Source organism: Cornus florida, unplaced genomic scaffold (genome assembly GCF_030987335.1).
Source record: "Cornus florida cultivar Cherokee Brave unplaced genomic scaffold, ASM3098733v1 CherokeeBrave_3.0.0_Hap2_Chr03, whole genome shotgun sequence".
Classification (NCBI taxonomy): domain Eukaryota; kingdom Viridiplantae; phylum Streptophyta; class Magnoliopsida; order Cornales; family Cornaceae; genus Cornus; species Cornus florida.
The window spans coordinates 3,498,724-3,516,927 of NW_026775573.1; the positions used below are offsets into that span (position 1 = coordinate 3,498,724).

The window sequence follows — 18,204 nt, forward strand, 5'->3', positions numbered from 1 at the left end:
TATATAACATTATGTTTTTTTTTTTTGAATTTTTGGGTTACCTCAAATACAATTCTAATAGGTGGATTGATATATATATATATATATATATATATATATATATATATATATATATAGATGTATATGTGTAAAATAATTGATAAATAATTATTCATATATATAATTTTAATCGGATCGAATTGGATTGAATTTTTATCATATCGGATCAACTTGATCCATATTCGATTTATTAAATTAATTGATTATCAGATTCGAATCGTAATCAGATTATTGATTTTATTAAATTCACATCCCACTAATCGGATTCGGATTAGGATCCACTTCTTTAACAGATCCAATAGAAGGGTGTAAATATTGAATACACAACAAAAGGTTTTCACGCAATGGTGAATGAAAATTACGTACCCTGACCTTATTCGAACCGACAGTGGTAACGCCTCTATGCAGAGGTTTGGCTTCGAGAAACATCTGGAAATCCAAAGGCAGTGACGACAGAGCGCGAGAATTGCTTATTTGGTAACAGCGAAATCGCATTATTCACGTAAACTAACAGCGATTGTCAGCGAGAACGCACACGCAATGGTGAGTTTTCTCTGCGTCATTTCGTCGAACACTTAGCTTCATCTATTGGATATTCGAATACGCAACTCACTCGCACATACATGCTTGTGGTTTTGCAGTCAGTGACACTTCATACAAATCTCGGAGACATCAAGTGCGAGATCGCTTGTGACGAGGTCCCCAAGACGGCTGAGGTCGGTAACTTCTTCCTCTTTCTCTCCCTTACACGCGCGCGCGCGCGCACACACAAAGAAACTAAACTTTGGGTTCTCATCAATTATGCTGTCTATTTTTTAAAATTTTTAATTTTACTAAATGAAAGCTTACCTTAGCTAAACACTATAGTTGTGGGTCAATGAGGATTATGTTAGCTCGGTGTATCTGTTATGCCCTTTTCATTTAATTTCAGAGTAAACAAGGCATATGATGGTTCCGATAGCTAAGTTGACTGAAGAAGTGGTATTGGTTATGGGATACAATTGCTGACAGGATTTATTACTCTTTGGTCAGTTTGATCCCACATGTGACATCACATTTTTTTGTCAATTTTTGTGTATAAGCAACTTGTGGTATTGGGTTATGGGTCATTGGATACAATTGCTGACAGAATTTCTTGCCCTTTGGCCAGTTTGCTCCCACATGTGAAATCACAATTTTTTTTTGGGGTCAATTTTTGTGTATCAGTAAGTTGTGGTATATAGTAGTCTTCTAGGAAATTTTTTCACCATTGGTGTTTGTAGTTTACCTGTACAATTGTAGTCTTCTTGGTGGTTTATCATCAGTCTTATCCGACAGAGTCTTTCAGTGTACTATGTATGTGTGACTTCTCAAATACCTTTTCGCAAATTGTCTGTGTTCGGTAGTTGGGTTGGTTTGTTTTCCAAAATCCTCGAGAAATGAGAAGGCGTTTGTGGAATCTCTGGTGCTCCTACAAGTAGTTGGGGTCTAGGGAAGAGACTCCAACATGAGATTCACGGTGGTAGCGGAAGTGATGAAGGATCCTTAATGATAAAAGAACAATGGTAGTGGTAGCAGCGGCTGCTTTGATTGGATGCAATAAAGTGTTGACAATGTCTATATGGTGGTGGCGGCACTGGTAGCAATGCTAGTTATGATACCAACTGCCATGGAGGTAGTGGCAAAAGCGGTCGATGGCGATTGTGTCCTGGATGCTGCAGCGATGATGGAGTATGGTAATGATGCTACATGGTTGTGGTGGTGATGGTGAGGTTGGTAGCACAACAGCGAGTGGTGGTGTCATAATGGCAGACTTGAATGTGGCAGTGGTGGTGGTTGTGGCATAGCGATTCTAGTTACATTGATGCTCTTGGTTAGTTTGTCCTGCTGATCATTGTTATCAAGTAGAAGGTTATTTTATCTCTGACCAAGCTGAAATTTTAGGAGATTGTTCCTAATGGAGGAAGGAGAAAGCTTTAAATCTACTAGCTGGATTTCAGATTGGTCTCTCCTACATTAGATTTGCTGGTGGTTTCTTCCAGTCGACATCCTTGAGGGTTTTGTATATTTTATGTTGAAAAACCTTTTTTGGTGTAGAATTATTGTTTTGTTGTTCTCGAAAACCATTGGGTTTATTCTCTTTATTATTTAGTGATATTTTGTGAATTTCAGTTTTTCACATGTGCTTCATGATGGTTCACTAGGAAACATAAACGTTTTGCCTATTTCAGTGGGAACTAGAGGCAATTTTGCTCCTTTCTGTTTGGTTACATAATTACGTGTACAGCTGCAAAGATCACATTATCTTTATGCCATTGCTCATCTCACTGGCTAATATTATGACATGAAGTTATTTTTGCTGTTAGCAACTTTGTCAACTAGATTATATGAGTACGTCATATTTATTTAGGCACTACCTTTCTCTTGCAATGAGGGCTTCTTTTATGCTTCATAAACAGTTCTTTTGCTATTGTTTTACTTCTTTGTTTATAATACTCAATACTTCATTTGGATACAGAATTTTTTGGCACTATGTGCCAGCGGCTATTATGATGGGACAGTATTTCACCGAAACATAAAAGGTTTTATGATCCAAGGTGGAGATCCAACAGGCACAGGCAAAGGTGGGACCAGTATATGGGGCAAAAAGTTCAATGATGAAATAAGAGAATCTCTCAAGGTAAATTTTTGAAGAAATCTTGGGTGTCAGTTATTTGCCTATTATATTCAATGATATTTTGGCTTATTTCTTGCAATTTATTTTTTTCACCTTTTTACTATACTGGGTGGACACTTGTTTCTAAGTATTATGTTTTTTATTGTTTATTTTTTCTGTGTGGCTAGATTAAAGTTCTTCCTTTATGAATCAGACAGATTCATATTTGACATATTTTGAAAGTATGTTCTTTCCAAATTCCAATACACAGCGGCTTGATCGAATCAAGCCTATGCAATTTCAGATCTCCCTGTCAAACTCCAAAATTTCACCTTTTGACTTTGATGTTTTCCCCTTTATGTTTTCTTTTCTATTTTTAAAGTTTTATCTGGGGTCGTGTGGGTGAGACATTGGGATGCTGCACTTTGGTTGTTGGTTGAGCAGGCTTAATAAAGCTTAAACATCGTGTTCTAGTTACATATATTACAAAGAACATAAAATTTTAGGCTTGCATTAATTTCTTGGAAGATGTTACGATTGACACGTAAAAGAGTACGCTTGACACGTAAAAGAGTACAGGAATCATAGATATAAAATAACAAAAGATTTGGGCGCTTTCCCCAGGTTAAAAAGGAAGGGAAAAAAATGTTTCATCATGTAATCCAGGGAAAAATGTTTTTTGTCTAAAATAACTAAGAAATAGATCGGGGTACCTTCATAATTTTAATAATTGAGATGTCAAAGGTGGTGTAACATATAAAAATAGGGTACTTCAAGTAAATAACACAAAAGGGTTTGGGATAAGAGGGTTCCAATCTTAACCTTTATTGCATTGAAGTAGAAACACATTGAGACAAATAAGAAGAGTTCGTATCTTACGTCATTTCGTTTTAGCTGATGACCTAGCTCATCCCATAATGGAAGGAAGCTGCTGGGATTTGTTCTATGAGCAAGATAAGATGCTTCTTCTCTCCCCCACCACCATGGCAACCAAGAGGCTGATTAGAACTCTTTTATTGCCCCAAATTCTAAAGTTCCTCAAACGATCCCCGTATTCAAAGTTTTAAATTGCACAAGGACTACAAGTCGTGTCCCAAACCTTGTCCATATGTCTATCTTGTGTTCCTGTTGTGTCCAAGTTTTAATGAATTTAAAAAGAATTTATGGGAAACATTCGTGTGGGTCTGGATTGTGTCTGATCTGACATGTATTAGCCACTGCAATAGCCCCCTTAGGAATGTGTTCTGTGCTTCCTGGCTTTCGAATGCAAGTTATTCTGGGTAAAATTGAAGTCTACTCTTAATTTCCTGGAATGATCTATGTTATAAATCATGAAAATTGGGATGTTGATGGTATGCTATATTAAACAATTTAAATACAAAATGTTTAAGCATAATCATGATTTGTCTTTTTGGCTCTTTGTCCAGCATAATGCACGGGGAATACTGGCAATGGCCAATAGTGGGCCTAATACTAATGGAAGTCAGTTCTTTTTAACTTACGCAAAGCAACCTCATCTGAATGGATTGTACACTGTGTTTGGTAAGGTGATTCATGGATTTGAAGTTCTTGATATTATGGAAAAGGTATGTTCTTGGCTCTGGTATTTGGTTATGTTAGTGATTACTTTTAAGAGGTTGGGTGTGTAGAAAATAAAAAACGATCCAGTATGGATCACCTGGAGACTGATGAATTCCTAGTGAGGTCCTCTCACCATCAACGTAGTGATTTGTCTCACATCTTTTATGGTGCTTATCGACACCCTGACATATAATATATGTGTTTTATGGTGCTTATCAATACCCTGACAATATATGTGTTTGTGTTGTGAAGATATCATTCATTTACTTGTTTCTGGGATTATGCAGACTCAAACAGGACCAGGGGATCGACCTCTTGCAGAGATCAGGCTAAATCGTGTGACAATACATGCTAACCCACTTGCTGGCTAGACTTATTTTATAGCAAAAAACTTGTATAACTTGTTTCTGCCTAGTATGCATTAATCCGAATGTGATGCTGCTATTGGATGTGAACTTTGGCTGCCGTCTTGTACTCGTAGATTTGAACTACCGGTAAATAACTCTATTGTTGTTGCCTGCAGAATTATGTATAGCAGGAACTCATATAGATCCTGAAATTTCCTTTTAATTGGTGAATTATGTATGACTACTGTTTACTACTTGTCAGGTGGTGAATCAATTGCCAAGGGTGTTTTTTTTTTAGACCACATGAAAATGAAATTGTTGCATTTTAAATTAGTATATTTGGTTCTATAAGTCTTTCATCGTCTCTTCTTAAAATTATGGAACTTATCTGAAGAAGGCAATGTTGGTTTATGAGCTGGAAGTGAGCCCTCTTCATTCTTTTGGCAATAATCCAGTGAATTCAGCCTTTTGATTGTCAAAAAATATGAACCCTTAATCTGGGTTGACAATTCAAGTTGAAAGTCCTTAACCCGAGCCTAACCGCAATAATATTTGCTGCATTTGAATGCTAAAAATACCATCTTATTGTTTGCGATGCATGCAAGCAGAGACATAATTTGCTCAAAAGTAGTGATTTAAAATGGAGGAGTGCCTTCATTTCTTGGCAGACCAAATGCTATGGAAAGCTTGACGACTTGAAGTCGTCGTCGTCCAGGCGTACTGTTTTGTTACCGAACAGGTGTTGGCGTGTTGCAGACTTGCAGATTAACTTCTAACAAATGAATTCTGGTTTTAAAGAATGACTCGGCAAATAAAACAAAATCTTTTCCTATCTTTTCTCTAGGGGCAATAGCTTAGCGGATGCAAATTTTCAGTGAAAACATGGTTGTATACTTCTGAGTTTCAGTGACAACATGTGTGTTTTGCTTGGCTCAAGCCTCAACGAAGGAATGGGTGTATGATTTTGCTTGGTTTGAGCCTTATCGAAGACATGATTGCATGAGTTTGTTTAATCTTTAAAAAAAAAAAAAAAATTTAAAGTGTAGTTAATCTAGTAATATTTCTTTGAAGAACTTGGATCACTTTTATTTTAAAATTGTTATTGGGCATGTCCGGCGGCCATTCAATAAAAATAATAATGATATAAGTTATTGTTAGTAATTTTTACAAGTTAAATCAATAGAGACAATATTAATTAATAATAAGGTTTGCTGAGGACATCCAACAAACGTGTAACATATTTATATTATGCTGTATGATAATATTATTAAATAAATTTTTTTTAACACATTTATATAATTATTACATTATAAATCTAAATTATTGCATTAATCATTAAAATCAGCTAGGGTCTTGGTTCTCTTTTTAACTCTCTAAATTAGCAGCAGAGTCTAGGGAAAATATATGTTTGAAACAAATTGGGGGTGTGTTACTGAGTTTAATAACCAAACGAAGCCTGAAGTGATTGGCTTGTCGACTACCCGTGTGGGCTCATGTAGAATAGAGTCCCTCCTGCCTCATCGTCCCTGAATACGGAGCAGCAAATTAGGGTTCTAAAATCCCCGCCAGTTTTAACCACCGGAATTCTCTCTCTCTCTACACACACACACACATATATATAGATAATATTTATCTGCAAAAAATCTGTGTTTGTCCATTGAATGACGAAAGAAGACGAGAGCCCAGAGACTCCAGTGGCTTCAAAGCCAAGTCCAAACACTAAAAACGAAGTTCCTCGCATGGTCTCCCAGGACAGTTCGCCTCACACTCACAAGGAGACCTCTTCAATCCCTAAGAAGTCTCTCACTCCCGAAGATTTCATACTCTCCGTCGCCTCCAAGATCGCTTCTCAGCCTCTCAGATACTCCGATCCCGACGTCTGGGGTGTCCTCACTGGCATTTCCAACAATGCCCGCAAGCGTCATCAGGTTAAAACCTATTTTTTTTTTCTACTTTTTATAATTTTTTTGGGTGTATTTATTCGAATTGTGAATGTTACCTTGAGTTCCGTGAAATAATTTAAAAATTTTCTGTGGATGATGTATTTGTTGAATTGTGAATGTCGATTGAACTGTGAAATTGACATTGTAGCATCTCATATTCATTCATGCTCTACATTGTTGAAGTGCTAGTTTTTTGAGTGCTTAAATGTGTTATTTATGAATTTAAGCTGATGATGGAATTGCTAAAAACCTAAATTTTCGTTTTATCGTTTTTTTTTTTTTTTTTGCTGATGATGGAATTGATAAAACCTAAATTTTCGTTGTATTGTTGGAGTGTTAGTTTTTTATTACTTAATTTTATTATTTATGAATTTAAGCTGATGATGGAATTGATAAACCAGGGCATAAATATGCTTTTGACTTCTGATGAGCACTGCATTGGCCGATTGGTAGATGATACACGTTTTCAGATTATATCAACTGCGGTAAGTGGAAATCATTGCAAAATTTATAGGAGGAGGGTTGGTGCTGAAGATGTGGAGAACTCGTCCAACTTATATAAAACTGTATTCTTGAAAGATACCAGGTAAATTATGTACTGTTTCTGGAGCTATTTGATGCATAGGGAAGTGTAAATACTTTGACTGTATGAAGTTTTATGCAGTACAAATGGGACATACCTCAACTGGGAGAAGTTGACAAAAAATGGTTCTGAAGCTGAACTACATCATGGAGATATTATCTCATTTGCGTGCCCTCCTCAACATGGTAATATGATATGAAAGCTTTTTCAGATCTGGGGCTTTTAACCCTTTATTGCCTCATATAGAAAAGAGTTGGTCTTTCATATTTTGAAATATTTAGTATAATTCATCATATTTTTGCTTAATTTCCTTTTTCTTAAAGTATGCTGAATATGAGTATTAGCTATTCTTCTGCTCCTATTTTCTCCTTTCGTTGTATAATACCAGTATTCGTGAAAGGATATTGAAAAAAAAAAAAAAAAAAAACTGTAGGGGTGTTTTTCCAACATTAGGATCTGGAATGAAAGTGAGAAGGAACAAAGGGATCTACATTAGGCCTGTTATGATGGCACTAAAAGACATCTCTGAAAAACGGGGAGGTTGTGCCAACTTTAGTTTCATGCCCATCTCCAAGTTGCACAGAGAGAAGTGAAATACCCCCTACAATTTTTCCGACTTCTCGGATCACTCCAACAGTTTGTAGTGCCTATAAAAGACAATAGACATGACTTTTGAACATGGCATTTTACGTTGCTCACCTATTATGCCAGCCATATAATCTGTTAAAAAAGGATCTTAAAGAAAGTTTTCCTCGTTCCTCTTATTTTTTTTTTTATTATTATTTCTTTTTACTTAAAAAAATGTGTGTTTCATTTTATAATGTTGTTATTATTTTTTTATAACATATTTGTTGCAACTGTTCCTTTTCTTGGCAGAGCTACAGAAAATATTTCTTTAATTTGTTGTTAGGAGAAAGTTATGAGGAAAGGAAATAGATGACAGGCTAGAGAATAAAAGCTTATGCCTGCCTCCTCTCCCTCTCACTTGTCTTTTTTATCCAAGATATGGCCACTGTTGTCTTTTCTTCTCCTTCTTTTTATCAGTTTCTTCACTCATTCAGACATGGAACCTTTATTTATTTATTTATTTTATAAGCCCCCTAACTGTTATCTGTGCATCATACACTGGTTTCTTGGAATCTCGTTCATCTTTTCTCTCTCTCTCTCTCTCTCTATATATATATATATTTGTTCGATGCAATATTTGGATGATCTTGTTCTCTATCTTAGTAGTTGTTTGAACAAACCATTCAAGGCATAATCAACTAGAAGAGCAAGTCGCTAAGTTGCAAAGGGTTTCGAATTTTTAATTGAAAGATCTTACAAAGTTTTATTTATTTATTTAGTTATATCTGTGATGGTTTTCATTCCATCAGATTGATGAGAGTGACTAAATATTTCAACTTTGTTTGGTGCTTGCAGAACTCTCCTTCGCATTTGTATTTCGAGATGTTCTCAAGTCCACTTCCTTGTCCGATGGTCCAGTTTTGAAAAGAAAAGCAGGTATATTCATTCTGACATTTGTATCATGTATTTAATATTCTTTTGTCATATTATGTACTCATGTGATATTGATTTTCTATGAAATCATATATTCTGCTTGTGTACTTGAATTCCTATCACATTTACTACAGAGCTCTTGCTAATCCAAAGAAAAAACTAAATAATATTTCTGAAAGCTTAATGCGAATATTGATGTTCTGCAACATTGTGGACAATGGATATACTTGAATATATGCTTATTCTAAAGCTTTTGGCGGCTTACACCTACAAGTACTAAAGTATATTACAAAGGAACGCAGTGTTTCTCACTGTAGCATGGTTTTTGTTCATCTCTTTATAGGCTTTCTACAAATTTCATGTGTTAAAAAATGCATTAGGCAGACTATGTCCCATCTGAGCAGGGTGTTGGAAGGGGAAGACTGGTATGGACCTTACGTTTTGGACATATTTTTACACACGGTGGCTGCTCTTGTATTCGATCCTGCAACCTCTCTCGTCTTTTTGAGCTTTTTACCATTACACAGGGCAATGGCCCATTAGCTTCATGTGTTTATCATGTCTTTTATGTTGATATTTGTATACATGTTATTATGTTTTACATACTATGTGTAACATACAAGTTCATATTTGTTTATCATACATTTTATTCAATTATTCATGTCAATACTTCAACATATCTATCAAGCAGATTTATGGATATGATGCACTTGATTCTAATTGTGCATCTGGTATTTTTCTTAATCTTCTTACTAAGAAGCACGGACACGGATACGGGACACGGATACGACACGACACGGACACGGCGACACGGCAAATCCAAGAAAATTAGGACAATGACACGGCGAATGGTATATATATATATATATATATATATATATCAGCATTAATAATTTAAAAAAAAAACACTGATATGTTTAGGTTGGAATATATATATATATATATATCACTGATATGTTAGTATATATATATATCAGTATCTTTAGGACACGGACACGGCGAATTGTGGCATCTTTAGGTTAGTATATATATATATCAGCATCTTTAGGGTAGTACAAAACAAAAAATAGAACATATCAGCATTAAAAAAAAATTAACATATCAGCATTAAAAATTAAAAAAAAAAAAAAAAAACTCCAGAAAAGTGTGTCCAAGCCGTGTCTGAGCCGTGTCCGAGCTGTCCGAGCCGTGTCCGAAAATTAAAAAAATAAAAAATTCCAGACACGTTTTTTGGCGTGTCCGACACGTGTCGGGGCGTGTCCGACGCGTGTCCATGTCCGACACGTGTCGGACACGGATTCTTCGTCCATTTTGGAGTGTCCGTGCTTCCTAGTCTTCTTAAAATGCTTAATATATGCGTGCAAAATTTTATTGAGAAGCTTCTCTTGCGAATCTTCTACCTTAAGTAGAAGATAGCCCCTTTAAAGATGGAAGAGATTAAAGAAAGATCCAAAGTTTGTTCTTATTTGTAAACTTGATTCACCCTAAAAAGATAGTTATGGGGAGAGGAACTCTGATCAACATGCCTCAGGCCCAACTCTTTTTTGCCAGTCAGCTTCTTTGATAAATCTATGACATCAAGATTTGAAATTATTTTAAGTGTGTACCAGTCTGTAACTTGATTTCCAATCTATGCTGTAAATTTAGATGGTTTAAGCCTTTGAGGTTTGGATTTGTCTCTATATTCATAAGGTTAATGGCTTGTGTATTGTTCTGTGTAGAGGAGTTTGGCTCTGAAAGCAAGAGAGTAAAAGGCATTGGTATAGGTGCTCCTGAAGGTCCTATTTCGCTTGATGATTTTCGGAGCCTTCAACGATCAAACACGGTATCCTATTTTCAAATATTGGATTGTGGTAAAATTGATAAAGTAGATATTTCTTCTCAAGTCAGTTGAGAATGCCCAGCCAATTTGTTTTCACATGTTTTGTATGCACACCTCCAGGAATTGAGGAAGCAATTGGAAAGTCAGGTCCTTACAATTGATTCCTTGCGCAATGAATATCGTGTGGCTCTTGAGCGCCATGAAAGTGTATGCTTCTCTCTTTATGTTGACCTTATTTCTCTCATTTATGTGCATGTTTGTATGCAGTTAGTTGATGTGGTTGAATCAAATTTTGCTATTTGTGGATGGGAGTTTCTGCTTATCTCTATCTTAGCATACTCTAGTTATTATTATTATTACTATTTTGACATCAAATGCTTCTATGTTATCTTCTATTGATTCTTGTTTTTATATTTGGAAATACACAGCTCTAATTCATTTTTCCTACAGGGAGCACGATCATAATTTGCCTGCTGTCTTTATGAATCGTATGGCATCATTCTCAAAGAGACACAGAGACCCAACTAATTTTTGTGAAACATTGGATTTTGCTCTTACATTCTTTTACGAACTAATAATGCATACTATGCACAGACCATGCCATAACTGACATTTGTAGTGCATACTTCAAAGTCTTTGCGTGACATAGATTCACTCTTTATCAGCATGGTTTACTAATAAGGGGTATTTAATTTATTATGATTCAAGGGTTTTTTTTTTTTTTTGGGGTGTGTGTCTGTGTGTTTGTGTTTGTCGTTTTCACTACTCAACTTGACAAAATCTTGTACCAACTATCACCCTTGATAAACTTTCCATTCTGTTCTGCAGGAAATCAAAGATTTGAGAGAATCGGTATCAAAATCTTATATTGACCAACTCAAAGAGTTGCACGATTCATTGGAGGTTAAACAGAAGGAACTGGTGGAGATTAATAAAATAACAGCAGAACAAAAGCATGCTATGGAGGACCTGAATGGAAGACTTTCTTCAACATTTCAGTCATGTACTGAAGCAAATGAAATAATAAATAGGTAAGACACTTTCTTTTTATATCAGTGTAATACTGCTGTTATGACAGATTTTATCTTTTCATTCCTTCCAAATATTAAGTTGCTTCATGTATTAGTAAAATTAGCTTATGTGGCTGTGTAGGCTATGTTCTGCCAATTGTTAGTCTCTACTGTAGGAACCGTTTTTATTTAGTTTTTGATTGTGGTTTTGGCTTTGGTTTATGTTTGAAGTTGACTTCTGGAGTTCTAACTTTTGATTTGGCAAATTGGTGAGTCCATTTGCATTGTTTAGTTAAAAAATAATAACAATTTTTTGAAAAAAAGGGAAAAAAAAGGTTCCATATTTGCTCTACTTTTGAAACACAATGACATAACATGAAAAAGAGGAATAATATGCATTTATATAAGAAGATTGGCACTTTTTATTTCATTTTATTTTTTGACAAATACAACAAAAGTGGCATATTTAGTTTCAAGCATTGGGTTATTTTGCATAAAGTATGTCATCTTTGAAACCAACATTATCTGTAACAACCACATGCCTTTAAATAGATGAAATGAAGAAAGGTGGACTTCTTGGTAAGGTGATGTTTTTCCTCTTTCTTTTTATTTTTATTCTTGAAAAGATGATTTGTAGGTGTTTTCTATCTCTACTACTTAATAAGTGTTTATGTAGTCGGCACTTTGTGGATGATGTTTGCAAACGGTGAATTGTTATTGAGTTCAATGAGGAAATTGATGAAGGATGATTTAAGTAATTTGAAGAACCTTTTTTTATTAGCATTTTCCACTTCCAAATAAGAACTCAAAGATGGAACGTGAATATGTTCAAGAACTTGCTTGATTAGCATTTTCCATTGGGTTAGTGGCTAGGAATAGCCATAAAGTTCTGGTGGTTGGTAGAGCCATTGCTTCTATAACTTCTGATTATCAAGTAGTCGAGGCTAAAAAATTCTAACCATGCAACTCTTATCTTGAACAAAGGGAAGGCCCTCAGATATGATGAGTTAAAAGAGAGACTTGTGCAAATAGTTCATGGAGTTGTTTTATATTACCAAGTGTTGTTGCATAAGCCTTTTGTAAGTAAGAGAGTAACTGCTTTGCTTGCTAATATTGTTTTACCAGTTGAAGGCTATTTTTTTTTGGAATTGCACCGAGCCTTTCTTTATAAAGAATTGCACCGAGCCTTTCTTTCTTTCTTTCCACCCTTTTCTGTTTCTTTATTTTAAAGTACTATGTGTTCCTCATTCCATGAAGGCTACACTTCTTCTGGTCTGTTGCATGCCTATGTTTCTTATGATTAAAAAATGATAATTCTTAAGGAAGAATGATGATTTGTCTGCGTGGTTGTCCTTTTCAAGTGTGTGTGCTAATCAGAAGAAGATTAATTGTGTCGAAACATTTTAATGTTTGGTTTCTTTCTTATAGTCAGAAAGCATCTATATCTGAACTTAAGGCACAATTAGATGAAGAGCGAGAACAGAGAAGAGAAGAACGAGAAAAGGCTGCAGTAGATTTAAGAGCCTCTATTCAGAAAGCTCAGGCGGAGGCTCAAGAAGAAATCAAACGATTGTCTGATGCTACGTTGAGACGAGAGAGAGAGCAGCAAGAAGTAATTAATAAGTTTCAGGTCTGAAAGTAATTTATTTTTGCTGTATCTATGGTTTCCCCTTCTCTGTATATCTTAAAGTAAGTAGAATGTTGAAAATTGAAATATTATTTGATTACATTTTCAGGAATCAGAAAAAGAAAGGTGTTCATTAGTGGAAACTTTGAGAACAAAATTGGTACAATTGGCATTACATTCTCCTTTATAAATGATGACATTTCTATATATCATCTGAATCTTCAGAAGATTCTATCTTCTTTGATCTTCATTTGCAACAGGAAGAAACTAGGCAAAAATTGTTCAACTCTGACAATAAAGTTCGCCAGCTAGAATCCCAACTTTGTGAGGAACAAGTATCTTCTGCGAATGGAAGAAAAGTATGCCTGCCTTTTGCTGCCTGTATATATTTGAATATGACCAACAATATGTTCTCTTGAGAAGCTGATACTATCTATCTTGCTGCCATCCATTTTGCTACAGAAAGTAGAAGAACTTGAGCATGGAATGAAGAGATTGAGGAATGAGCTTGAGAGTGAAAAGGTAAAAATGATGACCTTCTTATAATTTCATTTTTAAAGCTTCAATAAAACTCAATTAAGAACCCACCCCTCTCCCTCTCCCTCTCCCTCTCCCTCTCCCTCTTTCGCCTCCTAGTGGTAGTGACAATTGGGTTGTGGGTGCAGCAAGTGAATGCATGGGTTTGTGATTGCAGAGATACTTATATTAGCATCAAAGATATAACCCCCAACTTACTCGCCCTCATCCCTCTCCCTCTTTTGTTTATACATCTTTTTGTTACTTAATTGCAATTTTTTAGTAGTAGCTTTTTACTCATTTAAGTGAAGTTCATGTTTGTTAGATCTGAATTCTGTACAGTTCAAAATTCTCTTTTATCTCTGGACATAAAAACCCCTATAGGCTTCTTAAAGAAGTTAAATTTTGAACTGAGATTGTTTCTTGCTGTTGGTAGCAGGCAGCTCGGGAAGAAGCGTGGGCTAAGGTTTCTGCACTTGAGCTTGAGATAAATGCTGCAATGCGGGATCTTGATTTTGAGAGACGCAGGTTGAAAGGTGCCAGGGAAAGAATAATGCTCAGGTAAGAGTTGACATGTTATAGATATCAATCAAGTTCTTTTCTACTTACATTTTCTCTTTGGCGTATTTATTATGGGATTTCAGTTTTCTTGGTAACTGAAGTGTGTCTGCATACACATCAATGCCAAGCCTGCTTTAGTAGACTGTTTTCCTTCTATAACTCTGGATAATTGCTTTCTTGCTTTTGGCATATAATTCTATCATTGGAAAATCTTTGTGTGTATTACAATATAATCCGAAATCATTTGTTAAATGTGAACATGAATGTTCTGAAATGGAAGGTTGTGGGGTTTGAGGCATGTGTGATTAATCTACCCCAAAATAGGAGGATGTCCCCAATGGGACAATAATAGCTTTTTCTAACGTCTTTTTCCATTTGGTTGAAAGTTGCTGTCTATTTTCTTTGGTGTGCTTTGTTTCCAATTTCTTTGTTTAGAACCATTTATTTTTCCTATATTGGTCACTGAATTTAGGGCACCAAATAGTTCCAATAAAATTTTAATCACATAATGTTGATTGACATACTTTGGTTCCAATCTGCATCTTAAGATATCCTGTTACAACCACATCCAAGTTGAATCCACATAGATTTGATCCAATTAAGATCCAACTTTTATTCTAAATAACTTAATAAGTTTTTTGAGATTAATTCCATTATTTTTAATATATTATATAATATTAATTTAAATCCAATTTTTTTTATTAATCCCAGATTTGGATTCAACTTACATTTTTTGGACAGCTGGCATTACGAAGAATCCATCTGATTCAGATGATAGAATTGAATTCAAATTTGGATATTTTGGTGAAGCTCTGAATCGGATTCTTTAATGGCCCTAATTTCTGCAGTGTGATGGGAGTCTGCATGCATGCGGTGTTTGTTGCAAAATCTGAGAGGACATTATAGTTGAGATATTCCTTACTTTTTTTATTTATTTTTTTTATCCTATTCTGATGTGGTATGGAAATATTAACAGGAGCCCAAGTGGCAGTTATTATATGGCCCTTTGGGAACTTGATTTTTACTAGAACTTTTTCAAATATATAGAATTTTAATGAAAGGAAAAAAAAGAAAATAAAGAAAAAAAAGCTATGTACATTTGGGGTATACACAAACTACCGAAGCACCAACTAAAATTCTTGGAAAGCTAAATAAACCAAATCTTAATAAAGAAAAACCCAGCCCCCACCCCTCCCCACGAAGCCACCAAAGATGGTTGGCAGTTCTTTATATTTAAGCATTCTTTTCTCCATCCCTTTCCAGATTGTCTACGAAAAAGCATGTGGCGTCCCCCTCTATGCCCATCAATTTATCCTATTTCCACCCCTGATGCAACCAGCCAAAGCATTTCCTATGTTGCTTGTGGCATAAACCTTTGGTGTTTGTACCAAATAATTCAAGGTGGTTACTGAATTAAACTGATGGGCTACTTCCTTTGCCTCTTTAAGGGAGACAGAAAAAGAGATTAGACGAGATAAATGAAGAAAGAGGAATTGCACCTGCTATCTGGAGTGAAATGTTTAGCCAAATTCACTTAATCTTCCTTTTAAATGTTTGCTCTAATATTAGCTCAAGTCTGCATTTTTCCAGTTCAGTTACTTTTAATGAATATGTAACCTACAGCTACTGCCGCTTTTTAAAAGAAACATGCAGATTAGAATCAAGACTGATATCATACTTTAGTTGCTCAGTTAATGTTTGCTTGGAAATGTCTTTGCAAATGATAATTGCTGATGGAGTATCAGGATTAAGCTTAGGTCATTTTGTTGCGACATGGTTTCCTTGCAGGGAAACACAGCTACGGGCATTTTATTCCACAACTGAGGAGATCTCAGTTTTGTTTGCAAAGCAGCAGGAACAACTGAAGGCAATGCAAAGGACACTGGAAGACGAGGAGAACACATCAGTTGATATTGACCTCAATCAAGATTTTGAAAATTTTGATGGGACACTAGCCAGAGATAATGAAGCGTCAGGCTATCGAAACAATAGTATTGCTAAGGGAGGCTCTGCCACTTCTGCCCACGGGGGTGGCAGAAATCAAGCTGAGACATCAAGTAATGAAGCCAGTGTTACTGAGAAGCATGAATGTGATATCAGAAACCAAGAAGATGATCAGAACACCCAGGAAGCAGAATTCAGCAGTATGGACCACCACTCTGCTAAGGGTGGCTTTGGTTCTGACATTGCTGGTGTTGGCACAGAACCTGTTTTGGATGGAGATACCATTGGAACTGAGCGAGTCCTTGAAACTGAAAGCCCTGGGGCCTGTGTTGCCGGAAATATTGATTTGAACAAGTGCAGCCAAGCTGAAGACACAATGCAGCTGGATGACGAAACTCATGTACAAGAAACTGAGCAGCGGGTTTGGACGACACTTACAGAGGTTTTGCACCACTCCCAGTCAAATAACCCTGTTGAGATTCAAGACACCATGGAAGATACTGAAGCTGATGGCACAATCAAAACAGCAGACCTTTTGACTTCTGAAGTTGCGGGGAGCTGGGCTTGCAGCACAGCTCCTTCAGTCCATGGAGAGAATGAATCTGCAGGTAGAGACAATGAGGAAGATCCTGCGACTGCACATGATTCCAATGTTCAGGCGGCCGAGAGTCAGAGTACCCCATGTTCTGTGGCGGCTGTTGCTGCTGCTGCTAAACGTAGCCAAGAACGTCAGGCACTGAGTGAGATGATCGGGATTGTCGCTCCTGAACTAAGGGAGCAGTTTGGTGGTGCTGTTGTGGATGATTGTGATCAGGAGGGTGCCAGAAAAGGATGTGTTTCTAACTCAGACACGGAAGATTGCACTGACAGTGATGACGATAATGGAGTAAATGCTGTAGGTGGATCAATATCAGATACTGAAACCGAGGGTAGTGACAGAGCTGGTGAGCAGAAATGTGATGATCCAATGGATGATGTAGATGAAGCTACACAAGAAGATTCACTTGGATAGCTGGAATGTAAATGGATTCACAAAGTTCTCATTTCCATTTTATTTTTTTTCTTGGTTTTAACAAGGGAGAAAAGCTGTAAATAGAAGTGGCCTCTGAACCCTTGGTCTGTATATTTTTCTTCTTTCTCATATCCTTTTTTATGGGTCGGGTTGGGTGGAAGCTGTGTGGATGGGTTCAAGTCCTTGGTATTTAAAAGTAGGGGCGTAAATTTATGCCCAAATTTATTAAATCACCCAATTCCGCCCAATAAAATCAAATCATTTGAGTACTAAAATTTAAGTGAGTGGGTCAATAATGAGTAAAAAGTGAGTACTTACACAATACAATTTAAGAGTCAATGGTGGGTTAAGAGTGAATGCCCATCTTAACCCTTTCAAACAATACCTTTTTATTTTTCAGTGATAATTCTGTGTGTCACTCTTCAAACTTCTATATGGTAATAAAATAATAATATAATATTATTATATATATAAATATAATTTATAACCCTATTTAAATTAGGCCATTAAATATTATATATTAAATATTAAATATTTATCTTCAAAATCAATTTTTATATTGCGCAGATAATCTTTATATTCAAAAGGTCCAAATTTGTTGCAAATCTGCCTTTTACCGCAAGACCATTGCTTCGCTACAGTAATCAGTCCAAAGCTAAAAAAAAATACAAAGTAAAAAAAAGAATACCAAATATGATCTAATTGTGGAATGGAGTAATGATATTAGGCTTAATTAAGCCATGAATGACATGAAGTGAGAACTCTAATGGCCTTTATACAAAAAAAAAAATCTGTTTGTCAAATTTGTGAGATTAATAATACATTTCCTTTCACCATTTTACTATTCTTAGTTTTTAAAAACATCAATTAGTGCAAAAAAAAAAAAATTAAATAATTGAAAGAAAAAAACCTCAATTAAAACCCATGCTATTGTACGCATAAGGATACACACACACATTTATATATCTTTATAGGTAAATCACTATCATATTTTTGTTCCTATTATTATTAAATAAATAAATATTTTTACTATTTTACCAAATTAAGTTAATCTTTGTCTTTTTCAATTTAATTGATGTGGACA

General features: G+C 35.6%; 2 protein-coding genes across 3 annotated transcripts; both read left to right on the forward strand.

The window, feature by feature from the left end:
- The first annotated feature begins 363 nt into the window (after nt 1-363).
- On the forward strand, nt 364-4,904 carry LOC132299094 (peptidyl-prolyl cis-trans isomerase CYP18-1). The gene is made up of 5 exons (XM_059795547.1): nt 364-582; nt 681-755; nt 2,537-2,698; nt 4,102-4,260; nt 4,543-4,904. Exons 1-5 carry the CDS (start codon nt 580-582, stop codon nt 4,624-4,626), a joined length of 483 nt encoding a protein of 160 aa, XP_059651530.1. The 5' UTR covers nt 364-579; the 3' UTR covers nt 4,627-4,904.
- A 1,110-nt stretch (nt 4,905-6,014) lies between these two features.
- On the forward strand, nt 6,015-17,249 carry LOC132299092 (uncharacterized). Of its 2 annotated transcripts, none has more exons than XM_059795545.1 (13): nt 6,015-6,530; nt 6,947-7,131; nt 7,210-7,313; nt 8,551-8,631; nt 10,350-10,453; nt 10,571-10,657; nt 11,279-11,481; nt 12,889-13,090; nt 13,197-13,247; nt 13,348-13,446; nt 13,550-13,609; nt 14,040-14,164; nt 15,953-17,249. In XM_059795545.1, the coding sequence occupies exons 1-13, from the start codon at nt 6,264-6,266 to the stop codon at nt 17,118-17,120; spliced, it is 2,736 nt and encodes a 911-aa protein (XP_059651528.1). In that variant the 5' UTR covers nt 6,015-6,263; the 3' UTR covers nt 17,121-17,249. The 2 variants fall into 2 exon arrangements, with proteins under 2 accessions (XP_059651528.1, XP_059651529.1); XM_059795546.1 differs by having other exon boundaries at nt 6,016-6,530; nt 14,043-14,164.
- The last annotated feature ends 955 nt before the right edge of the window (nt 17,250-18,204 follow it).